The sequence below is a fragment of the Scomber japonicus genome, chromosome 4 (assembly GCF_027409825.1).
Source record: "Scomber japonicus isolate fScoJap1 chromosome 4, fScoJap1.pri, whole genome shotgun sequence".
NCBI lineage: Eukaryota > Metazoa > Chordata > Actinopteri > Scombriformes > Scombridae > Scomber > Scomber japonicus.
Genome location: NC_070581.1, coordinates 29,912,112 through 29,935,270, shown reverse-complemented (window position 1 = coordinate 29,935,270; position 23,159 = coordinate 29,912,112). Strand labels below are relative to the sequence as shown.

Genomic DNA, 23,159 nt, shown 5'->3' with positions numbered 1-23,159 from the left:
CCGCCAAGCAGTGCAATCCGGCCCACTTTCCTTCCTGTGTTCTTTTCCTTCCATCTGTCCTTCTTCCCTTTCTTCCTTCTGTCCTTCCTTCCATCTGTCCTTCCTACTTCCTTTTATCCTTTCTGTCTTCCTTCCATCTGTCCTTCCTCCCTTTCTTCCTTCCATCTGTCCTTCGTCCCTTTCTTCCTTCTGTCCTTCCTCCCATCTGTCCTTCCTACCTTTCTTCCCTCCTTCCTTTTTCCTCTCTTTCCTTCCTTCCCTTCTTATTTCCTTCCCTCCATCTTTTTAATGATCCAGCCCACATTAGATCAAATTGGTCTGTATGTGGCCCTTGAATGAAAATGAGTTTGACACCTCTGTTTTAGAATGATTTGATTTCATGATGGTGCCCCCTACAGTATTTTTGTATTATTAGTTTTGATGAAATCCCATCCCATCATCCACTTATGTAGCTGGAGATCATATTTCAATGCAGCAAACCAAATCTTTGTTTAAAGCATCATGGCGTTGAATCAAAGGTCACACTGAGCCTGATTGCATCCTGATACTTAACACAAGAACCACAGACTCTGAACATAACAACTTAACTTGTTGAACAGGTAGTTACAGTAACAGTTAACCTGCTAGATAATGTCAATCAAACAACAAAACTAGTTTTAAAGACATGTTGATATTATCTTTGACCGCAAAGATGGATGATTAGATGTTATTTCAGTTGTGCTTTATACACAGTTGTGACATTATATTTAGTGTATATACTTAAACTGTAAGGGCTACAAAGAAATGGACAAGTGGGTCAAGCTAAACAGTTGAACAGTATAGACCAGGGGTGTCAAACTCATTTTCATTCAAGGGCCACATACAGCCCGATTTGATCTGATGTGGGCCGGATCAATAAAAGGAAGGAGGGAAGGAAGGAAGGAAGGAAGAAAGGAAGGAAGGACAGATGGAAGGAAGGAAGGACAGATGGAAGGAAGGAAGGAAGGAAGGAAGAAAAGACAGACAAAAAGATGGAGGGAAGGAAGGAAGGAAGAAAGGGAGGAAGGACAGATGGAAGGACAGAAGGAAGGAAGGAAGAAAGGAAGGACAGATAGTCAAGGATGGACAGGCGGAAGGAAGGAAAGAAGGGAGAACAGAAGGAAGGAAAGGGAGGAAGGGCAGATGGAAGGAAGGACAGAAGGAAGGAAGAAAAGAAGGAATGAAGAAAGGAAATAAGGAAGGTAGGGAGAAAGGAAGGAAGGACAGATGGAAGGAAGGAAGGAAGAAGGGAAAGAAGAAAAGACAGACAAAAAGATGGAAGAAAGGACAGAAGGAAGGTAGGGAGGAAGGACAGATGGAAAGAAGGGAAGGAAGAAAAGACAGACAAAAAGATGGAAGGAAGAAAGGATGGAAGGAAGGAACAAAAAAAGGAAATAAGGAAGGTAGGAAGGGTAGATGGAAGGAAGGGAAAGAACACAGGAAGGAAAGTGGGCCGGATTGCTCCCCTCGGCGGGCCGGTTCTGGCCCACGGGCCACATGTTTGACCCCCCTGGTATAGACTATACTCTCTTTACTGATGATGTATGCTATAAAATAGAGTTATTAATGTTTTTGTTTGTGGTTTCAGCTGAGCAACGAGATGCAGCTGAGCATCATGAACAAGGTGAAGAACGGAGAGTTGTCCATCGAGGATGCTCTGAACCAGGCCAGGAAGGACCAGGAGCAGCTGTTCAAAAAGCACAGTCTTGCTGAAGAGGTACCGGCATTTAAAGTAGACATATTGTAGAAAGGGAGATTTCTATATTTCTCTTTTGATTTTAAAGCAGGTGTAAGTATTATATAGATACTGTGAAAGTACCAAAATACCCATTCCACACAGAAAACTGTCCCTGTTTTTAAATAAATGAGCCAATTGGACTTCTCTATGGTTAAGATTACACAACAGTATGCTCAGCGGCTCCCCCCTACTCTAACGGGAACCCCAGCCCTTCCTGAGAGAAACTAAATCTGCTTATTCCTGGTATTCACCTACTTTATGTGCACTCCTTTCTTTCAGCTCAGTGTGAGAATCTCCATTGTGGGATAGGGTTAGAGATTTTGCTGTCATTTATTGCAAGACTAGTTCCTCTCCTTCTCTTCTCTTTTCTCATTTCCTCTCCTCTCCTTTCCTTCTACCCTTCTCTCCTCTCCTCTCTTCTCCTCTCCTCTCTTTTCCTCCTCCCCTCTCCTCTCCTTCTCCCTCTCTTCTCCCCTCGTCATCCTCTCCTTCTCCTCCTCTTCTCTCTTACCCTCTCCTTCTCCTTCTCCTTCTCCTTCTCCTCCTCCTCTCCTCTCCTTTCTTCATTCTCTCTTCTCCTTCCCTCTCCTCTGAGCATGCACCACTCAGAAAACAGCCAATTAGCAGTGAGCATATAACAGACCCTGCTGTATTCACGCCTTGTGCAGCTGTAACTCTTTGTGCTTTTTGACCAAGAAAACATGCAAAAGTTTGTAAGTAGTCGACAAAAAAAAATTAAACTTGGAAATAAGTATATTATGACCTCTTTAAACCAGACGCCTTTTTTTTTTTTTTTTTAGAGCAAACGTATCAGCCACTCAATACATGAAATCAGATAAATATAGCTGCTTCATGTCAGACTACTTATCACACAGATGACAGAAGCTGATTAAACCTAAACTTGGACTTTGAACAAGGAAGTATGTTCTTACAGGAAAAGTGCGTCATTTTACAAAATACATTTACTGCCAATAAAGTTAGACCACTCTTTATTCCTGTGCTTTGTTAATTAATGCCTTGAATATTGTTTGTTTAAACTGTACACGCACAGAGTTGTGTGTTTGATGCACTGATGTCCCAGAGTCTTGTCGTTGTCGCTTTGAGGTTTCCAGGCTTCTCAGATGAGACGCACAAAAGCCTTGAGCAGTTGGATGAGCACATTTTAATTTTTACACAATTCTGTTTTTGTACTAATTAGACAAACAAAGTACCAATTGCTAGTTGGTGTATTCATTAAACATTAGAGAAAGCCAAGCAAGCTGTTTCCCTTTGCTCTCGGTCTTTGTGCTAAGCTAAGTTAACTGCTTCCAAACAACCAGGTCTGTACTTAAACACAATGACTAATATCTTTTCATCTCACTCTCTGCCACGATGACATGTTGTCTAGTCTAAACTCGACCTTAATTGCATCCTGTATTGTTTTTTTTAAATGACCTACTTTAAGCTCAAAGAAAAACCTGTATTTTACAATCACAGTCTTGATCCCCGTATGTGCCTCTTCTCCTCCCTGTTGTTGTGTTAACAAGCTGCTCGTCATGTTTGACGGGTATTAAACTAAATCTGTGTCTGACCAGTGTTTTTCTCCCAAAGGTGCTCTCATGAAGGAATGTGACAAGTGTCTTTTGTTCTACATGATAACAGGAAGACGCTCTTTAAATAACCTTGTTTTTCCATTCCTATGTTAATTGTTAAAAGAAGGTGCTTTCCCGTCAGGTATGTATGACCTCAGTTTTGTGTTTTTGGTGTGGCTATTGTTTCAGGAACAGCTCCCCACACAATACAACTTCAGTGTTCACAAGCATGGCCGCTACAGGTGGCAGAAGCGGGTTTTTCAGGTGAGTTAAAGTGACAAAAGCAACATTAAAGCTTAATGTAGCCCCAGTTTTTTTCAGCACATGTATTAACATACATTCAGGTCACAATGATAACATAATAATCCCTATAAAACAATTAAAGGGAAATGTTTGGAATACACAGACTCCTCCAACGGTCTCCCAACCATGTGGAAAAAAATATTCTGTACTCTGCAAATAGTTTAAACTTTTTCCCTGAGCACCGTTCTCTATCCAGGTAGCCAGAGGGCTACCTTCTTTGAACAGAGGCATGGCTTGGGAAAAGGGTTAAAAGTATTTTTTATCATTCAGTGGACAGGATATTTTTTCATCCAGATGGTTAGAGGAGTCTTTGAGGAAACATTTTGGGTTAATTATCTTTTAGAGAAACGGATGGTTACTTCTGTGATCTGGATGTAGGCGAACACATGTGAGGCACAATCTGGGTCTAGACACAGTGATACCTCGAGTGTCAGCATGCTAACATATTGTTTAGCAGGGATGCTCATCATCATTATTTTAGGTTGTAACATTTTCTAGCACTAAATAAAAGTACTGGAGTTGATTTAAATGTTATTTGTCCTTGCATATATTTGGTCTGAATACCTGATATGGTTTTTATATACTGTGTAAATACATGAAAGATCTATAAAGTTATCACAATTCATCCTGAGGGATTTAGGAATGTCTTAGCAACATTTTTAGAGGAGGTAGGTAGGGGAAGTCAGAAGGATTCATCCTCTGGCCTCCATGAAAGCCTGAACAAAAATTCATGGAAATCTATCTGATAGTTTTTGAGATATTGTTCTGAACCAAATAAGTGGACCAACAGACAGAGATACCAACCTCTAGAAACCCTCTGCTAGCAGGGCTGAGATCCACAATGACCATTTTCACTGAGTTACATGCAGTAGTCTATATGTATAAATAATGTACACATGCACTAATACTGTAAATGAAACTCTCCCATTGTGAACATTCAGATTGATTTTAAGACCAAAATGCTGTGCAGCATCGAAAAAGGCATCGTCAAGCGCCAACTCCCCTTCACCCTGGTTAAGAGTTGTGATGATGGCGTCGGTTCCAGGTTCTCTATTTCTTTTAAAGGACATCATGACTATGAACTGGAGGCCACTTCACTGGCGGACAAACACAAGGTGAATCTGTACTATTTATACTGAGAACAAACCTGTTGGACCTGTTATGCAAAAAAATATGTGAAGAGGAAGCAGAATGTAATTCTTCATTTTTTGGCTGGTGATTCTGTGTTTTTGAACAGATGATGCAGCTTGTGAATCAGATTATATACGGGAACATATACGAAGCTCCTGAGGAGGGCAATGAAGAAACACATCAGCAGCCTCAAGCATCACAGAGTCTTCGCGAAGGCGTCCTGTTGCTGCACAGAGGCGGCCTGGCGTCTTTCAGATGGGTGAAGTACGCATGTGTCCTCATTACTGTAGCACTGCTATTTTACATCTTTATAATGAGATTATGCTTTAGAGCTACATGACCTAATGTATACATCTTTTCAAACATCAGGACTTTGTGCCTTTTCTGTTCAACATACTGTATGAAGTCAAAGCAGTCTGTATGTATTGTGAGTCTGTATTGTGCTCACACTGGAGAAGAGACACAATCAAATACACATCCAGACATAATAATTGATGTCTGTTTTTCCCCCACTACAAACTTAAATTACTTTTTTTTTGTATTTCGGAGCACAAAATCATAAAGTTACACATCTTGAGCTCCAGATGAAATTAAGACGAGTTGTACGGTGAGTGGGAGTGAAAATATACTCAGAACGTAAACACAAAGGAAATGGAGGCGCTCTTCAGAACAGTTAATCAATTGTTTGACATGTTTTAAAATACGCTTGTTCACTTTCTAGCTGAGAGTAGAAGGAGATTGATACCTCTGTCGCTACAGTGGTACTGATATATTTTCATCTAAGTCTGCGAGAAAGCAAGCAGGTGAATTTCTCATAATGTACAACTGTTCTTTTGAAACAAGTTAATATGATGTGAGACACCAAAACAAGAGCTTGGAAAACAAACAAAAGAAATAGAGCTGCAAGTTATTTCTATTATCAGTTAACCTGCAGATTAATGTCTTGATTCATTGTTTCATCTGTAAAATGTCAGAAAATAGTGAAAATTGCCAGTTATAATTTGTTACAGCTCCTTCAAATGTCTTGTTTTATCTGATCAGCAGTCCAAAACCTAAAGATAATGAAATCATATTGGTAATATAATAATAATATAATAATATAATATAATATGGTCATATTCAAGTAGCTTCAATCAACAAATCTTTAGCGTTTTCATTTTTAAAGTGATTTAAATGATTATTTGATTATAAAGATGGTTGACAAGCAATTTCCTGTCGACAAATTGATTAAACATCTCATTTATAAGTTAAATTAAAAATGGCGGAGTCACAGTTTGATTTCCATTGGTGCTCTTGTTGGAATTAGGATAAAGGTCAGGTCCTGTTGTGGTGGCTTATAGTACACATTACTGCTTCTTCTTTTCTGTTCCAGATATGAGGCCAAGCTCCACCGAGGCCAGCTAATACTGAGGCGAGCTGTTGCCAACGGTGACACAACTTCCTCCCATGTGCCCATGCCCATCGTGATTCACTTGTCAGACGGTGACACCAGCGTACAGACATCTCATAGCCCCGATACTTTCACCCTGATCACCCACAAGAATGAGTACCAGTGAGTGAAGAAGATCATGATGTTGAAATATCACTACAGCAAGCAGTTAATGAATCCATCACATCTGCTGTGTTCGCTTTCAAAAGTAATTTACTGTCGTGTGATAGTGTCTATTTTCAGTTAGCGGTCTATAAATCAAACTCCTCTGCCAGTGATAGCCCATATTTATTTGTTATTATTTATTTTATTATTTATTTTAATTTTATTATTTATTAATAATTTATTGTAATTTTATTATTTATCTATTTATTTTAATTTTATTATTTATTTATTATTATTTATTTTTATTTTATTATTTATTTATTTTGATTGTGTTATTTATGTATTATTATTTATTTATTTAAAATATATTATTTATTTTATTTTTATTTTATTATTTATTAATTATTTATTTTACTCTTTTTTTAGCAGTTATGAGGCAGCCTTGTTTGGGCAATAAAGTCATAAATATAGTCCTATAGAGTGTTAATTATCAAACTTACTTTACTGATATGGGAGGTTGAGTCAAGTTTCATTGATTTATTCCAGCTTCAGGATTCCTGTATCAGAACAAACCACTGCTTCAGGGACTGGACAGAGGGAGCAGGAAGACTGGGCCCACGCCATCCAGAAACTCTGCACACACTGGAAGAGGAAGTCCAGGGGTGAACATATGTTTGTGGAATTGGAAACAACAACTCCACGACAGCTCAGCATAGTCGAAGACGCAGAGGACGACGATACAGATCCAGAGTCTCGTGGTGAATCTAGTGGCGGGAATATAACTAATAATAATAACCCCCCAGTTGATGATGGTGGGGATCAGTTATCAGCTGATCATGTAAGCCCCTCAGCAGATCAAACAAAGCCAGTCCCTAAACCTTGCAACCCTACTAAGACTGCCAGTCAGGATATCGGACCTGATGTTTTGCCTCCTGTCATACCACCACCGCCCTCTCCCGGTGTTGCCCTACGTTCACCCACCTCTCCTGCACCCATACCCTGCCACATGGCCCTCATACCCCACTCTCCTGCTACTTCCCATGAACCAACCTCCCCAGTTGTGAAAATCCCCACACCTCCAAATATCCCGGCCCCTCCACCTTTACCTTTTACATTTAAGACACTCTTAAAGAAAAAGCGCACCAAAGCTTTCCATTGGGACGTTGTCAGCTCAGAGAAGGTAACAGTCACTTCATTAAGACACCAAATTACTATATTTTCATAGTTAAGTATATAACACGTACAAATGGTCTCATTAGTGTGTGCTATTCAAGTTTAAATGCAGTGTTTATATTATTTTTGAATACACAGAAAGGTCAGTTTCACTTAGCGTTTCTCATAATGCATCATTGTTGGGAATTACTCTTTATTGTGTCTGTCAGCTATTGCTTCCCCAGTGTTATTCTTCTTCTTTTTTTTGTAACGTTAACATTGATTTCTTCATAAAATGGAGTTGTCTCGCCGCTGAATTAATTTGTTTCTTGGCAGATTGCAAAATCATTTTGGATACAAGAAAGCACCAAGAGGATTGAAATCGACACATCGAGCTTATACGAGCAATTTGCTGTTAAAGATCTGGGGACGTTTGGTGCAACTGAGCCGAGTAATACCCAGAATATCATGCTCAACCAGAAGATTGCACACAACTTCAGTGAGTAGTCCAACAATGAATATCCTACTGAGTGTTGAGTGTTGCTTTTTTTTTTTTTAAATATTGCCGCAACAGATAATTCCCAGCGTTTTATAAGGGAGACATGGGATTTCCTCCGCGAAATAAAAGCTATAATATCCATGTTATAATAAAAAGACATGCCTCCTGATTAAGTCAAATTAAGGAGCTTATTTCCCTCAGTGAAACAGAAGTTGTGGTGTGAAATGATCTCATTCTTTTCACGACCACCAGGGGGAAGAACCACACAGAGAGACAGCAGAGCTTTATGGAGAGGCAGTGCTCAATGTCAGACTCTTTAATTTCAACATATTAGACTTTAATTGCCCAATTAAGTGAACGTTGACCTGATGAGTCTTATAGAGAAGGCCTGTAAATGATGTCATTTTGCTCTTTTAAAATGATGATTGAGGCTATAATGATGCCCCAGCAGGTGTAAAGCAGATAAATGGAAGTTCCTCCTGTGTGCCTGCAGGGGGCAGTGTGTCACCAATCCAGCAGTCCCCATAACTGCCCCTATAATCTGCAGAGCTATCATGAAGTGGAACATATTCTATTTCTCATCTAATGGCTTTTCACTTTTGATTAACTGAATGTACACGGCTTGTATATTTCAAGACCCAAGCCAGGGGAGAACATTTCAGAAGCTTCCTCTTCACAGTTACTCCAAGTGGCACACACACTGTGAAACGATACAGATGTGGTGGTGGGTGGCTGCTAAACGGAATCAGTGTAAGTGTGCAGACTGGCAACATAATTAGGGTTCACATATTCATAAAATATGAATAAGGAATCTGAGCGACAGTGACAGCGATTTCCTGTCTGATACAGAATACCCCTGCTTTCAGAGTTTTTTTTTTTTTTTTGCTCCTCTCTGACCTGGAAACTTTGGTTGTGTCAGGAGCGGGAGCTGAGTGATGACAGCCTGCAGGCAACCCGAGGCCATGCATCTTTCTGCTGCAAGCTTTGGCAAAAATCAGACATTTGAAGAACAAGGGGGAACCGTCTCGCTGTCTCTCCTAATTTGGTCCTTTTAACACGAGTATAGATTGTGACATTTCTTATTCAGTGGGAAGTTTTAGTCAATGAGAGCTTTTTTTCTTTGTAGAATGGGATAGAATAGAATGGGATCAGAAAAGAGGTGGGGTTTTTTTTGTTTTTTATTTGCCTGTATTAAACCACAGAAACTCCCCCCAGGATTCAGTTCTCATTGACAGGGGCGTCTAAACATTACTATAGGGACCGGGGCTACAGATGTTTTGAAAGGCCCCACTCGTTCTCCCTTCACAATATGCCAAGGCAACATTAATTCAGCACACTGTGTCAATGAACAGCGACAAACAGATAATGGAGTGACCTCTTAATCAGTAAGATAAGATAATAAGATAATACGGCAGCAATAAGTCAAGACAAAGCCACGTTATCAGCCACGTAAGCCGGTGTTTTAGATCTAATAGTGACCATGTTAACGTCCTTATGAATATCTTAATGTGTCTTTTACTGAGATTTCATTACATACTCATCTCTGTCTCTTAGTTAACGATTTACAAGTGAAATTGTGTGCTGAGTAAGAAGCATTCACCTCATTATTTTTAATGGGTAAAAAAAAGTTGACCCATATTCACATTAAACTTAACTTGCTCTGTCACTGTGGACTCACACCGTGCAGGAACAAACTGTGTGGTGGTTGCACTTCTAGTAGCTTCCAGATTTGACCAGTCTGTTTAACTTGTGACCATCAGTGTGTGATACTGCAGTCAGATAGAGTGCTTCCTTCCTCTCAACAAAGAAACATTTAAAGAGATTAATTTCATAATGACAGTATCAGTATTAAATATAGATCATCTGACTGATACTCCATAGTGGACAGTAGCCTAAATGTTTTTATACTGACCGTGTAATCTACGAACAGCTCCCACAACATTTGAGTAAAAGTATCAAAGTCATGTGTGTATAATAAGATCTTATTATACATCCATAATCAAAGTAGATTAGTGCTTAGGCCATATTTTTTCAAACTAAGTTCAAGAAAGGCGAATGTTTTTATTTACAGAATTTAATAAGACAAAAATAATCTGATGAATATTTATTAAACTTATAATTGAAGTAAAAAGCAATTCCTGAGGACACCTACATGTTCTCTTGGTGTTTTCAGTAGCTGCCTTCACTACGAGAGCAAACACAACACATGCAACTGATACTTTTGTTGTCCTTTTCAATGTCTTTATATTTACAAGCACATGCACGTAGCCACTGAGCTGCATGAAAGCTTCTGCTGCTGCACTGCGCTGCCACGTTCAAACACGACGTAATGACGTAAATTATGTTTTCACAAAGAGCGTTGCAGCACCGTGAGAGGATTCACTCCTCATCATGTCTTTCCTCATGTCAGAAGTAGCTTACTTATAAATCTACATCATGTTTACTGTGTGTGTGTGTGTGTGAGTATGTGTATGTCTGTGTTTTTTTAAGCTCATGTCTCCTGATGCCCCTGGAGGCCTGAAGCCCGGGGCTTAAGCCCCAGTAAGCCCGTGCATTAAGGCTCCACCACTTACTGAAGCCAGATATGAAAAAAAAATTAGTTTTTAATAGGACTTCTCTTTCACTCTGTCTCTCTCTATCTCTTGGCATCCTTCATGCAGACTCCCTCCCCGTGCTTGTTTGCATGTTTATCACCACAAACCTGCCTAAATTTGTGCTGTTTATTCAGCTCATATCGTATTCTTTGCCACACTATTTATTCATCTGATCTCATTACACTGGGAGTCAGAATGCATGCGAAATCTTGCATTGTTTTTACAAAGATAGCGACAGCTCAGCAGAGAGTCAGACTCCACCTCGATCAGATAATATCACAAGTATGTGATCAATAATTAACAAACAAACTGAACTTTTAATTAGCATCAGGCGTAATGCTGGCACACTTACTGTTTCCAGAGCGACACTGAAAACATGATGTCGTTTGCAGCTACACAATGTTGCACATGGAGTTTGTACGATAGCATGAGTTGGTGGTTATGTCCCTGTTGTTTTGAGTAGTTTCCTCCAGTAATCAACATGATCCTTGTGGGCAACATCAGCTATATCTAGTCTATTAGACAATGCTGTATTCATGTATTTATTTATAGTATTTTAAGTGCTCTGCAGGAAACCAACAAATCTTAAGAAGGTTATAGCCTGTATTGATGATTTTTTATTGCAATCTTTAGAAAAATACCCATTGAGCAGATGAAAGATGGAGATACCGAGATTCTGTGTGTGTGTGTGTGTGTGTGTGTGTGTGTGTGTGTGTGTGTGTGTGGTGGGTATAGTTTTGCAACATTAATGTCCATGACTGGCTCTTCTCTACATGCTGCCACAAAGTTTAAATCAGTTTTAAGTTTTAATAAAGTCTGATGAAATGAAACGCCTTCACATAGAATCACCCGTCACCTTTGATGAGATCAGTGGTGTAAAAAGTATTCGCATATTTTACTTAAATGTCCCCTGCAGACATGTTTGAGGATGAATAAAAATACTGTGCTTGGAACAGTAATGTGTTTCTATTATGGTTATTACCTCCATTAATTAAGTTAAAATTGTTAACATGACATCTGCTCCTTCTCCCTCATAAAAATGTTCAAAATATATGAATATGGAGATATTTTTCAACTGCTGGACTCAAGTTTATATTAATTTGTATTAATCTTTGCTGACTGAATCTTTGCTATTTGTGACATATGAGGTAATTTAACCTCTTTGACGGTCAAACTTTTATTTAACGACGCCTCCAGTCATGTTTTAAGACATATACAAATCCTAATTTGTGTCTGATTGAAAAAAGAAAAAAGGATTATTTTCATTAATTTTGGAAAAATCCTTAAAATGAAATCTCCTCCTTCTCCCTCATGTAAAAATCCAAAAGCTGTGAATATGCAAGAGAAAGCTGAACTGCTGGACACAAGCTGTCTCCTTCTTTCAGTGAAGTGGAGGCTTCAAATTTGCATATCGCACTCCTACTTCAGTCCTACTGGACTTATATATACTGGACCAGCGTGGCTCCAAGCTTACATGTGATGTCGCTTGTTCAGGTTTATTTGTCATTCCAACAATATTATCAGCCACGTAAGCCTGTGTAACATGGTCTAATAGTGACCATGTTAACGTCCTTTATGAATATCTTAATGTACATATAGTGGGATGAAATTGCGTTTCTCAGCACCAGATTGTAAGAGAAACAGAATAAATAACTAAAAATAGCGAAGAATCACATGAGAACAATTAAAAAGACCATAACGCAGAAGCAGTTTAAAAAAAAAAGAAGACAAGTGCTATACTAAAATAATAATGGAAATAATTTAGAACCTAGCTAGACCTGGAGGAGCCGCTGTATCTGTGAGCGAAGGAAGGAAGGAAGGAAGGAAGGACCATTAAAAAGATGGAAGGAAGGAGGGAAGAAGGGAAGGAAAAGGAGACAGGAAGGAAGGAAGGAAGGAAGGAAAAAAGAAAAAAGGGAGGAAGGAAGGACAGATAGAAAGAAGGAAGGAAGGAAGGAAGGACACATAGAAAGAAGGAAGGAAGGAAGGAAGGAAGGAAAAAAGAAAGAAAGGGAGGAAGGAAGGACAGATGGAAGGAAGGAAGAAAGGGTGGAAGGAAGGAAGGAAGGAAGGAAGGAAGGAAGGAAGGAAGGAAGGAAGGAAGGAAGGAAGGAAGGAAGGAAAAAAGAAAGAAAGGGAGGAAGGAAGGACAGATGGAAGGATGGAAGAAAGGGTGGAAGGAATGAAGGAGGGAAGAAGGGAAGGAAAAGAAGACAGGAAGGAAGGAAGGAAGGAAGGAAGGAAAGAAGGAAAAAAGAAAGACAGGGAGGAAGGAAGGACCGATGGAAGGATGTAAGAAAGGAAGGAAGGGAAAAAAAGACAGGAAGGAAAGTGGGCCGGTTTGGACCCCTCGGTGGGCTGGTTCTGGCTAACGGACCGCAGTTCAAAGTTCAAAGGGGAAATGTATATTTGATAGAACTGTAAACAACTCATAGATTTCTAAATTTTTCCATTTAAAATCTCCATAAAAGTAACTAGTACCTCAAAATTGTACTTGAGTAAATCTAAATATATATGATGAGATTTAAAGAGATTTTTTTAATATGATTGTACTGCATGTCTGTTCAGAACGTGTGTCCGATTAATATGGTTATTTACCTTGAGAGTCGTGGTGCATGCTGCCTATTTAATGACTGGAAATGTCGCACTCCTAATTAAAAGTACACCTGTGGCTGCCTTCACCCAGTGGGATGCACTCTCCATCTCCATACTCTAATTTGCCAGGGCAATGCCCAGTTTGTCTGAGTGCCAATCAACAAAAGGCTTGATTTGCTCTCGTGTGTGTGTGTGTGGGTTTCATCTTATTTTTATTTATTTATTTATTTTTAGGCAGAATGAGACAGCCTTCACTCTGGAGGACACAAATAGCGTTCAACATTGTTTTGATGTTGGATGTCGTGAGCCCTCATACGGAAATGTGACACGAAAGTAGCTATTGGGTGCTGGAGAGAGAATTACTGGTTCATATCTTTAATGTTAAGGATTTAGACAGACGTGTTGATTACAGCTTTGTACCTCCAAAATACTCCTAATTTAATATGATTATTCTATTCGCTTTGTCATGAGTGGATTTGCAATCAGCTTGATGATTTGGATTCAACCACTGAACAGTTTTGTATTACAGTATTACTTTGGATTGGTAATGTTAGAAGTCAACCTTTTTACGGACAGTGAAAAGAATAACTTGACATTTTTGAAAATAACAGAGTTGAATAACAGTTGGAGTCAAGCTGGTTAGCTTAGCTTAGACCTAAGACTGGAAACTGGCTAAATCTGCCCAGCAACACTTGTAAAGCTCATCAATTAACCTGTGTGTCGTCCTCCCGGGTCAAATTGACCCCGTCTGTTTTGACTGTTCCTTCTTTCCTCCCTCCTTCTCTTTCTTTCCTTTCCTCCCTTCCTCTTTCCTTCCTCATCCCCCTTTCTTCCTTCCTTCCTTCCTTCCTTCCTCCCTCCCTCTTTTACTTCCTTCTTCCTCCCTTCCATCATTCCTTTATTCCTCCTACCCTCCTTCCCTCCTCCCTCACTTCCTCCCTTCCTTCCTCCCTCCATTCCTTCATTCTTCCTCCCTCCTTTCCTTCCTTCCTTCATCCCTCCTTCCATCCTTCCTTCCTCCCTCCTTCCCTCCCTTCCATCCTTCCTTCCTCCCTTCCCTCTTTCCTCCCTCCCTCCCTTCCTTGACTCGAGCACAACAGGAGGGTTAACACATTATATCCTGTTTTTGTAATCTGTATGGAACCTGAGGGGTAAAAATGACAACGTGTGGTTTCATGTGGATGTATAGCACATCATATCTTGTCTTTGTAATCTGGATACAAACTGAGGTGTAAAAGTGACAGTTTGTGGCTTTACGTGGAGTCGTGTACTGGGACTAGTGTTTTTTTTAGAATTTGTTTTTTTCTTTAACGAACTGAGCAAACAACATATAATGTGTTAATTAGCTTTAGTGCTGATTGGAGGGAGTTGTTTCCCCCAGTTTTCAGTCTTTATGCTAAACTAAGCTGAACAGCAACTGGTTGTAGCTTCATATTTACTGTAAAATCATAAGAGGCTTCTATTTTAAGTCTTGGTTAGAAACCGAATGAGTATATTTCCCAAACAGGCGGGGAGTTCTGGTCCTCTGAAATGAGGCCAACGTGGAAGTAACTTCGAACTGCATTCTATCAAAAGGCCACCAGGGGGCGACCGTCTCTATACAAGTCAATGGAGAATTCACCCATATAAGTAGAATCCATGTTTTTATTTTTCCCAGCATGCACCTGAAATTTTCAAGATGGCGCTGCCTAGATTCGAAACTATTGGCTTCCGAGCAGCAGTCCACAAACCAATGGGTGACGTCACGGATGATACGTCCATTTCTTTTATACAGTCTATGTTCCCACACTGTAATCGTTTAACATGTTTAAGACAGTATTTTCTGTATTTTAAATTAGTGGAAAGAACATTTTTTGCAGTGCTGTGACTTGCAGTGTAGATATCATCGCTGCACTTCCCTGAAAAATGTTGTTTTAAAGGATAGCGAGGCTAGTGGTTCTCCATGTCTTTGTGATTGTCAACAAATCTCATGTGGAGAGTCAAACCAACAATGGATTACGAGGATTGTGCGTGTGTATCTAAATCCTGGTAGATCATATTCATCTTGTTATATTTGGACAACAAAGTCTACAGCAGACGTCCACATCGCTGCACAAGATGACATCACAAAGATAACAGACACTGATAGCAGCTATGAAGTGTCTGTTGGTCGGTTCATTGTTGGTTTGGTTCTGTTTAATTTATTTCGAACGTGTTAAAATAACAAAATAAATAAAATATATATGCAGCAAAACAAAACTAAATGGAAACGACAACAAACTTAAATAATAACCATTCAAAGTTGATTAAAGGTTGTAGCATCTTCACGTAAGATTGTTGTCAGTATTTTGTAAGTATTTTCCTTTAACGCAAATTAATAAAGAACTTCACAATTTAACAAAAGAAAGCAGGATGTCGTGCTTTAAAAAAAAAGAAAAGAAAAAAAGACTGATGCTCTGTCTCGAGTGTTTCAAGTTTCAATTTATAAAACTCACTATGGGTTTTACATACATGTCTGAAATTCTTGGAGCAGCCTCCTAATGAATGCTGCTCACAGCTCCTGAATTATGCAGAGGCATTTTCTGTTTAAAAAAAAAAAAAAAAAAAAATCACATCAGCTTTGACTTGATAGAATGCAAATTTGTGCATTTCCCTTAGGCATTGGGGGAAAGTAATTAAGCAAAGGACCCTTTGTCTTCAGAATGCTTTTTGAGTCATTTCATCGCAGGATAAGAAGACTATCTGTCAAGAGGAAAGCTTTTATGTACCATTGAGTGTGTTGACTTTTTCTAATCTATTGTTCTTCTAGACATTTTCCTCAAAAGTTTTCCAGTGCAACCGGGAGAGCTGAAGGACAAACTGTTCATCATTAATGAGGAAGATGGAGGCCTGTCTGATGAGCACATCACCTCTCTGAGGAGGTAAGACTTGGTGCCAAGAAAAAAAAAACAAAACCCAGCTGATTTGTATTCACTCCTTATAGTTGTCATAACTTGAAGCTGAGAGGTGAGTGACTTTATGTGACCGAGACCACGAGTAGTTAATGCGACTTCACCTGCAGAGACAAAAACAATGAAAACCAGCAGCTTGGTAATTCATCAATAAGGGACATGAGTGCGTGTTACAGTCAGGACAGTGTGAAACGAGGGACACCGCTGTCGCTTCACGGGAGGAAGGCAGGAAGGTTTGCACAGCAGTGTTCTAATACTAAAGCGCAGATGCCAGAACCTTTTACCAGAGCAGCTTAGTAATAAAACTTTTATCTTGGGTTATTTGCGGAGACGGAAACTATTGACATGCCCTCAGGAATATAACACTCAAAGTGGGTAAAATGCTTCCTGATTCTTACCTACAGTTTACTTGGCGGCCGTGGACGCTGACCTCCTGGAAGGCGGGAGTGATCTAATGTACTGTGTGGAGGATTTTATTTATTCTATGAAAACGTAATATATATTTTAATGTGCCACGGCGTAGGCCTGAGGAATACAATCTTGGAAGAACCTCTCCCAACAGGTGCTGCAATATTAATGACCGGTGCTACTCCAGTGGCACAAAGCCTGGCTCATGAAAAAGTGAATGCCTTTGGTACGCAAGTAAAATGACAGAAAGAGGAAGTCCAATTTAAGGAGAGCGGAGTTCAAATTCAGTACAGAGAATAAATGGCTCATCGGATCAGCGCTTCACTACTTTACAGAAACTGACGAGGACCATCAACGCTTACTTGGCTTTTAATCACTCTGCTTTCTCCAGGCCGTTAGAAATCAATGTAATGGCATCAGTCCAACAGACTCAGCTAGAGAATTTGTGACGACATATGGGGTCAAAGGTCAGCATGGGAAAGTATTTGTGATGGAAAACAGGCAAACATCACCATGAATTTCAAATGAATCTATTCATCTATAGGTATATATGTGTGTGTCTCACTCTCATGTTTGGGGGATTTTCAAATATGCAGACAAAAAAAACAACTGCTGAGATAAGATGCAGAAATTCATCTGATCTGTGATGATCCGTGACGGTATCCATGCCAGCCGCTGCAGCATGAAGAGTGAGAGCTGTCTCATCTTGCCTTCATTTTTTTTTTTTTTAAAACATCACATGACAATATAGATAAGTACAAAAATAAGCTTAATTTTGGGACCTTTCGAAAAGTATATAGAGTATATATTTTTGACTGGTTATATATATTGAAGCATTGCTATCATCCCCTTTAATTGTTCCTCTTGTTCATTCTGGCTGCAAAGAGATGCCTTCTTAAGCCTTCTTTCCTCCCTTCCTTCCTTCTTTCGTCTGTTCTTCCTCCCTTCCTCCTTCTCTATTTCTTTCCTTCCTCTCTGTTTCCTCCCTTCCTTCTTTCCTTCCTCCATTCCTCTTTCTTCCTTCCTTCTGTACTTCTTCCCTTCCCTCTTTCCTTCCTTCCTTTCTTTCCTCCCTCCCTCCTTCTCTCTTTCTTTCCTCCCCCTCCCTCCCTCCCTCCCTTCCTCTTTTCCTTCGTTCCTCCCTCCCTCCTTCTCTCTTTCTTTCCTTCCTCTCCCTTCCCTGCTTCCTTCGTTCCTTCCTTTCTTTCCTCCATCCCTCTTTCTTCCTTCCTTCTGTACTTCTTCCCTTCCCTCCTTCCTTCTTTCCTTTCCTTTCCTCCCTTTCTTCCTCCCTCCTTTCCTTCCATCCCTCCTTGTTTCCTCCCTCCTTTTCTTCCTCCCTCCCTTCCATCCTTCCTTGACTCGAGGACAACAGGAGGGTGAAACAATTTCATTTGCAGAGACGAGGGACATAATTCACAGTCCTTTGTTTATCCTTATTTATTCTTAAATTCTCGCTTAAACTAATATGAGGAGTTCGGGCAGTCTCCTCTCAAATAGACATTTCAAAGGGTTATCTTCCAATTACACTTAATGTTGCCAATCCTCTCCCCTGAGGTTCAGCAAGGGGAAATACTGTTTGTTTATGCACATAGAGGCACACATTTTTGTAATAAGACACTTGGGAAGATACTCACAGGAGGACATTTTTGTTATCTTTGCGACCGGAATGGACAAGAGGAACAATTACAGCCATCAATTACACTTTCAATGGGCATATGGGGATGTCAGTTTTATTTCAACCCTTGTGTCGTCCTCCCGGGTCAAATTGACCCCATCTGTTTTGACTGTTCCTTCTTTCTTCCCTTCCTCCCTCCCTCCTTTCTTCCTTCCTTCCTTCCTTCCTTCCTTACTTCCTTCTGTTCTTCTTTCCTTCCTTCCTTCCTTTCTTCTGTCCTTCTTTCCTCCCTCCCTCCTCCTCTCTTTCCTTCCTTCCCTCCTCCCTTCCTTCTGTTCTTCTTTCCTTCCCTCCTTGCTTCCTTCTTTCTGTTCTTCTTTCCTTCCCTCCTTCCTTCCTTCCCACCCTCCCTCCTTCCTTCTTTCCTCCCTCCCTCCTACCGTCCCCCCTTCCTCCTTTGTTCCTTCCTTCCTTCCCTCCCTCCCTCCTTTGTTCCTTCCTTCCCACCCTCCCTCCTTCCTTCCTTCCTCCCTCCCTCCTACCTTCCCCCTTTGTTCCTTCCTTCCTTCTTTCTTTCTACCTCCCTTCCTCCTCCCTCCTTTTTTTCCTTCTTCCTCCCTTCCTCCCTCCTTTCCTTCCTTCTTCTTCTTCCTAACTTCCTTCCTTGACTAGAGGACGACAGGAGGGTTAAGAAAGGCTTGAGAAAATGTGAAACTAACCTTTTATTAGGGGGGGGGGGGGGGATCTGAGACATCTGAGACCCTCAATATTTAACAAACTGGTTGTGATACTATTAAAATGACTCATATAAAGGCCGATGAGCAATCCAATAGGTTCAAGGTTTGCACACGAAACGAAATTTGTAGGTCCAGCAGCGTACACTACAATGAGTCTAAAAGTCTAAAAAAATAAGCTATAATAAATAAATCAGAGACTCAGGCTAAGAAATAAATTAAACAACAATAATATGTATATATAATATGTAATCAATGAATGAATTAAAGCAGGAGGATCCAAACCACGGCTCCATATAGACTGTTTGAAGGAGGCCATACATTTTCAACATGCACTGGCTCACCTTAGCAATAAAATATTCACTATCCCACCCGCAGACTGTATTAGCTCTCTGGTGTTTCCTCTTGAGTGTGCCTTGTGTGTGTGTGTGTGTGTGTGTGTGTGTGTGTGTGTGTGTCTTTAATCATGAGACCTTGGCATTCTTGTTTCCTGTCTGATGTGAACCCTTAACCTTCGCGTCGTCCTCCCGGGTCAAATTGACCCCGTCTGTTTTGACTGTTCCTTCTTTCCTCCCTCCCTCCCTCCTTCTCTCTCCTTTCCTTCCTTCTTCCTCCCTTCCACCCTTCCTTTTTTCCTTCTTCCATCCCTCTTTTTTCCTTCCTTCTGTACTTCTTTCCTTTCTTTCTTTCTTTCTTTCCTCCCTCCCTCCCTCCTTCTCTTTTTCTTTCTTTCCTTCCTTTCCTTTCCTCCCTTTCTTCCTCCCTCCTTCCTTCCTCCCTCCCTGCCTCCTTTTCCTTTCTCCCTCCTTCCCTCTTTCCTTTTTTCCTCCCTCCCTCCTACCTTCCTTCCTTTCCTTTCCTTTCCTCCCTTTCTTCCTTCCCTCCTTCCTTCCTCTCTCCCTGCCTCCTTTCCTTCCTTTCTTCCTCCCTGCCTCCCTGCCTCCTTTCCTCCCTTCATCCCCCTTTCTTCCTTCCTTCTGTACTTCTTCCCTTCCCTTCCCTCCTTCCTTCCTTTCTTTCCTCCCTCCCTCCTACCTTCCTCCCTCCCTTCCTTCTTTCCTTTTCTCCTTTTCTTCCTCCCTCCTTTCCTTCCTTTCTTCCTTCCTCCCTTCCATCCTACCTTCCTCCCAGACTGAAACTGTAATCTTCAGTCTGTAAACCATAATCTTTATTTTATTGTATTCATTTAATATATTGGGCGGGGGGAGAAACAAACAAGACGTATAAAAAAGTAGACAAAGCAACATCAAAGCATATGCTGTGTAGAGAGATGCGACATAAATCAAAGGAAACAAACACATACAAGCATATTTCAACCCGAACTTTACAACAGACGAGACTAACTATCATAAAGGATGAAAAATACTAAGTAAATACTAAAGCTGCCCTGAAGCATGAAACAATGTCAAATATCATGTTGGTGCCTGTTGTTTCTCCAGTAGTCACGAATCTCTTAAATCAGTTGGAAGTCGTTCATTTATGTGACTTTCACAAAGAAAAGAATGATTGGCTGAATGAGCTTTTCCTTTTTCTGTATGTGCTCATAGTTTTATTCATAGATCCGTCAAACTACTGTAGAAAAATACTGTGTGGAAGAGGTGAAGAGTCTGCATTTTAACAGGAATAATTACAGTTATGTTTGTTTTATGTTGAAGGTACGTCCCCACCATGGACGATGTGGAAATGTATAAATCCCACAAAGGACCTGTGACAGAGCTGCATATTGTGGACCAGTACATGATGGAGGTACAGCTTTTAAGCCTCTCGTATTAACATGAATTAAGATTGTTGGGCCTCTACTGACTCCAATATACTGCACCCTCGAGCTGAAATGATTAATTGATTGAAATTCAGTGGTTTAAGCTTCTCAAATGTTAATCTTTACTAATTTCTCCAATTTTCTTCAACGTTAAACTCTACATCTTTGACTTTTTACTGTTGCTTGAGGGGGGAAAAAATGTAATTTCAATACATAAACTTGGACTAATCTGCATTTGTCACAATTTCCAGACATTTTATACACTTAAAAATCAATTGATTATTAAATATATAACCATCAGATCTATTGATACTGAAATAATTGTTGATTGCAGCCTTACTGGACTCCTATGATGGACTATTACCACGTTGCCCCACAATTTGAGGCTGAAGCTAGTATCTTAAAGTACAATACCAAGATGTTCCCAGTAAGGTAGCAGGGCGTACCCTGGCGGGGAGTTCCCGTCCTCTGAAATGAGGCCAACGCGAAAGTAACTTAGAACTGCATTCTATCAAAAGGCCACCAGGGGGCGACCGTCTCCATACAAGTCAATGGAGAATTCACCAACTTCTCACTTGATTTCTAACCTCAGTAAACGTTTTTCAAAATGTGTTTATGGTCTCAATCGCTAGTTTAAAGCCTTCTTCAATGCAGTATGATGTTCATTTGGGAAATTTGCCCTCCCTGATTTTATATTTGATGATAAAGCAGGGTATGCATTAGGGCGTGGCTACGTCCTGATTGACAGGTTGATTGCCCAATGTCCTCGAGATCCAGTCCTCGCAACCATAGCAACCTCCCCCGCTCCGCCCATGCCCCCACCTCATGCCCATATAAGTAGAAACTGTGTTTTTATTTTTCCCAGCATGCACCTGAATCTATTCAAAACTATTGGCTTCCAAGCAGCAGTCCACAAACCAATGGGTGACGTCACGGATGTTACGTCCATTTCTTTTATACAGTCTATGGGCGTACCCCTTCCTTCAACCCTTCACTCCTTATATGGTAGATCCTGGCTCCAAACAGAAAATGATGGCGCTGATCATAAGCCACAACTCTGGCTGCAATGTAAACTAATCGATGACTTTGATACGTTAAATTACAACAAATTAGCTCAACATAAACGAAGACAATTCAGATCTGGTCACAAGTTGAAGGACATGACAGTTAATATTAGACTTCAGTGGTCCAAAAGTTTTCACCAAATTTGAGATTATTCTAATGACGTAGACTCAAGTGATAAGGATTAATCCTGGCGCTTTTGGGAAGTTGCCGTTTCCCAGCTGCAAATTCCATAATCCAGCCTTGACATCATGACCCAAGCAGAAGAATAATTCAGATCTGACTCATGTGGCACTTTCTTTTCTCTACGAGGGCTTGTTGATTCTTTATTCACTTGCCTCCTCATTCACGCTCCGTGGGTGTTTTTGACAAGCTCTTACTATTCATCTGGTTATCACCTTCCTGCATGCCTGGCACTCGTCTGACCCGTGTGTGGTTGGCTAAAGGCTCCGGGAGAGTTAACAGGATGAACAGCAGGATCAGCCCACAGTGTCTTTTCAGGAATATTTGACACCAGACATACGGGCGTTCATATTTAAGAGACAGGGTGGGATCACCTGTGAAAAACTCATGTGCTTCTGGAGGCACATGCTGTCTGCGGTGGGCCGTAAGCAGTCGGTCTGAACCTCTTCTAAATAGACAACATTATCAGTCATCTTTAGCGCCGCCGACTAAAGCAGGTATTCAAATATTGCACTTAATAGGAACTGAAATGGCATCAATTGAAACTTGAGATTAGAGGTGACTACTCGGTGCTTTGAGGGGTTTTTTTTTTCTTCTTCCCTAAATCTAATGTTCTGCAATTTTCAGTCATTCCACACATTTCCCCCCTTAAAACCCATTAAATTATTAAAGTAAATGAAAGGACTGACACATTTCCTTTCATGAATCATTACAATTTCATATAATTTTTAGCATCAAGTATTACTTTGAGTCAAATGTGTATGCCTCGTGATGTGCAGGATATTCAACCTTCACTGCTCTTTGTATTGCTCTGTATTCTTTCATATTAACAACTTGTGTGGTACAGCTGCAAATAGTCTCTATATTATATATTATCTCTGTATTAACAGTCAGAGCAGCATCTGCAGGACATGTGACGACATGTTTTATACCATTAACCTTCCTGTCGTCCTCCCGGGTCAAATTTACCCCGTCTGTTTTGACTGTTCCTTCTTTCCTCCCTTCCTCCCTTCCTTCCGCCTGTCCTTCCTCCCTCCTTCTCTTTCCTCCATCCCCCTTTCTTCCTTCCTTCTTTCATCCCCCCTACTTTCTTGTCCTTCTTTCTTTCCTTCCTTCCTTCCTCCCTCCCTCCCTCCTTCCTCCTTTCCTTCCTTCCTCCTTTCCATCCTTCTTTCCTTTCCTCCCTTCCTTCCTCCCTTCCTTCTTCCCTTCCTTCTTCCTCCCTTCCTTCCTCCCTTCCTTCCTTCTTCCTCCTTTCCTTCCTTCCTCCTCCTTTCCTTCCTTCTTCCTCCCTTCCTTCTTCCCTCCATCCTTCCTTTCCTTCCTTCTT

General features: G+C 40.5%; 1 protein-coding gene across 1 annotated transcript in view; it reads left to right on the top strand.

The window, feature by feature from the left end:
- LOC128357688 (uncharacterized) overlaps positions 1-23,159 on the top strand; it is a 50,440-nt gene that overhangs the window by 1,323 nt on the left and 25,958 nt on the right. Inside the window, exons 2-10 of the mRNA XM_053318056.1 lie at positions 1,607-1,735; positions 3,517-3,591; positions 4,572-4,745; positions 4,868-5,025; positions 6,134-6,313; positions 6,842-7,475; positions 7,784-7,946; positions 15,924-16,035; positions 20,481-20,571. Of these exons, the coding sequence (XP_053174031.1) occupies positions 1,607-1,735; positions 3,517-3,591; positions 4,572-4,745; positions 4,868-5,025; positions 6,134-6,313; positions 6,842-7,475; positions 7,784-7,946; positions 15,924-16,035; positions 20,481-20,571 (1,716 nt within the window). The remainder of the gene's footprint in view (positions 1-1,606; positions 1,736-3,516; positions 3,592-4,571; positions 4,746-4,867; positions 5,026-6,133; positions 6,314-6,841; positions 7,476-7,783; positions 7,947-15,923; positions 16,036-20,480; positions 20,572-23,159) is intronic.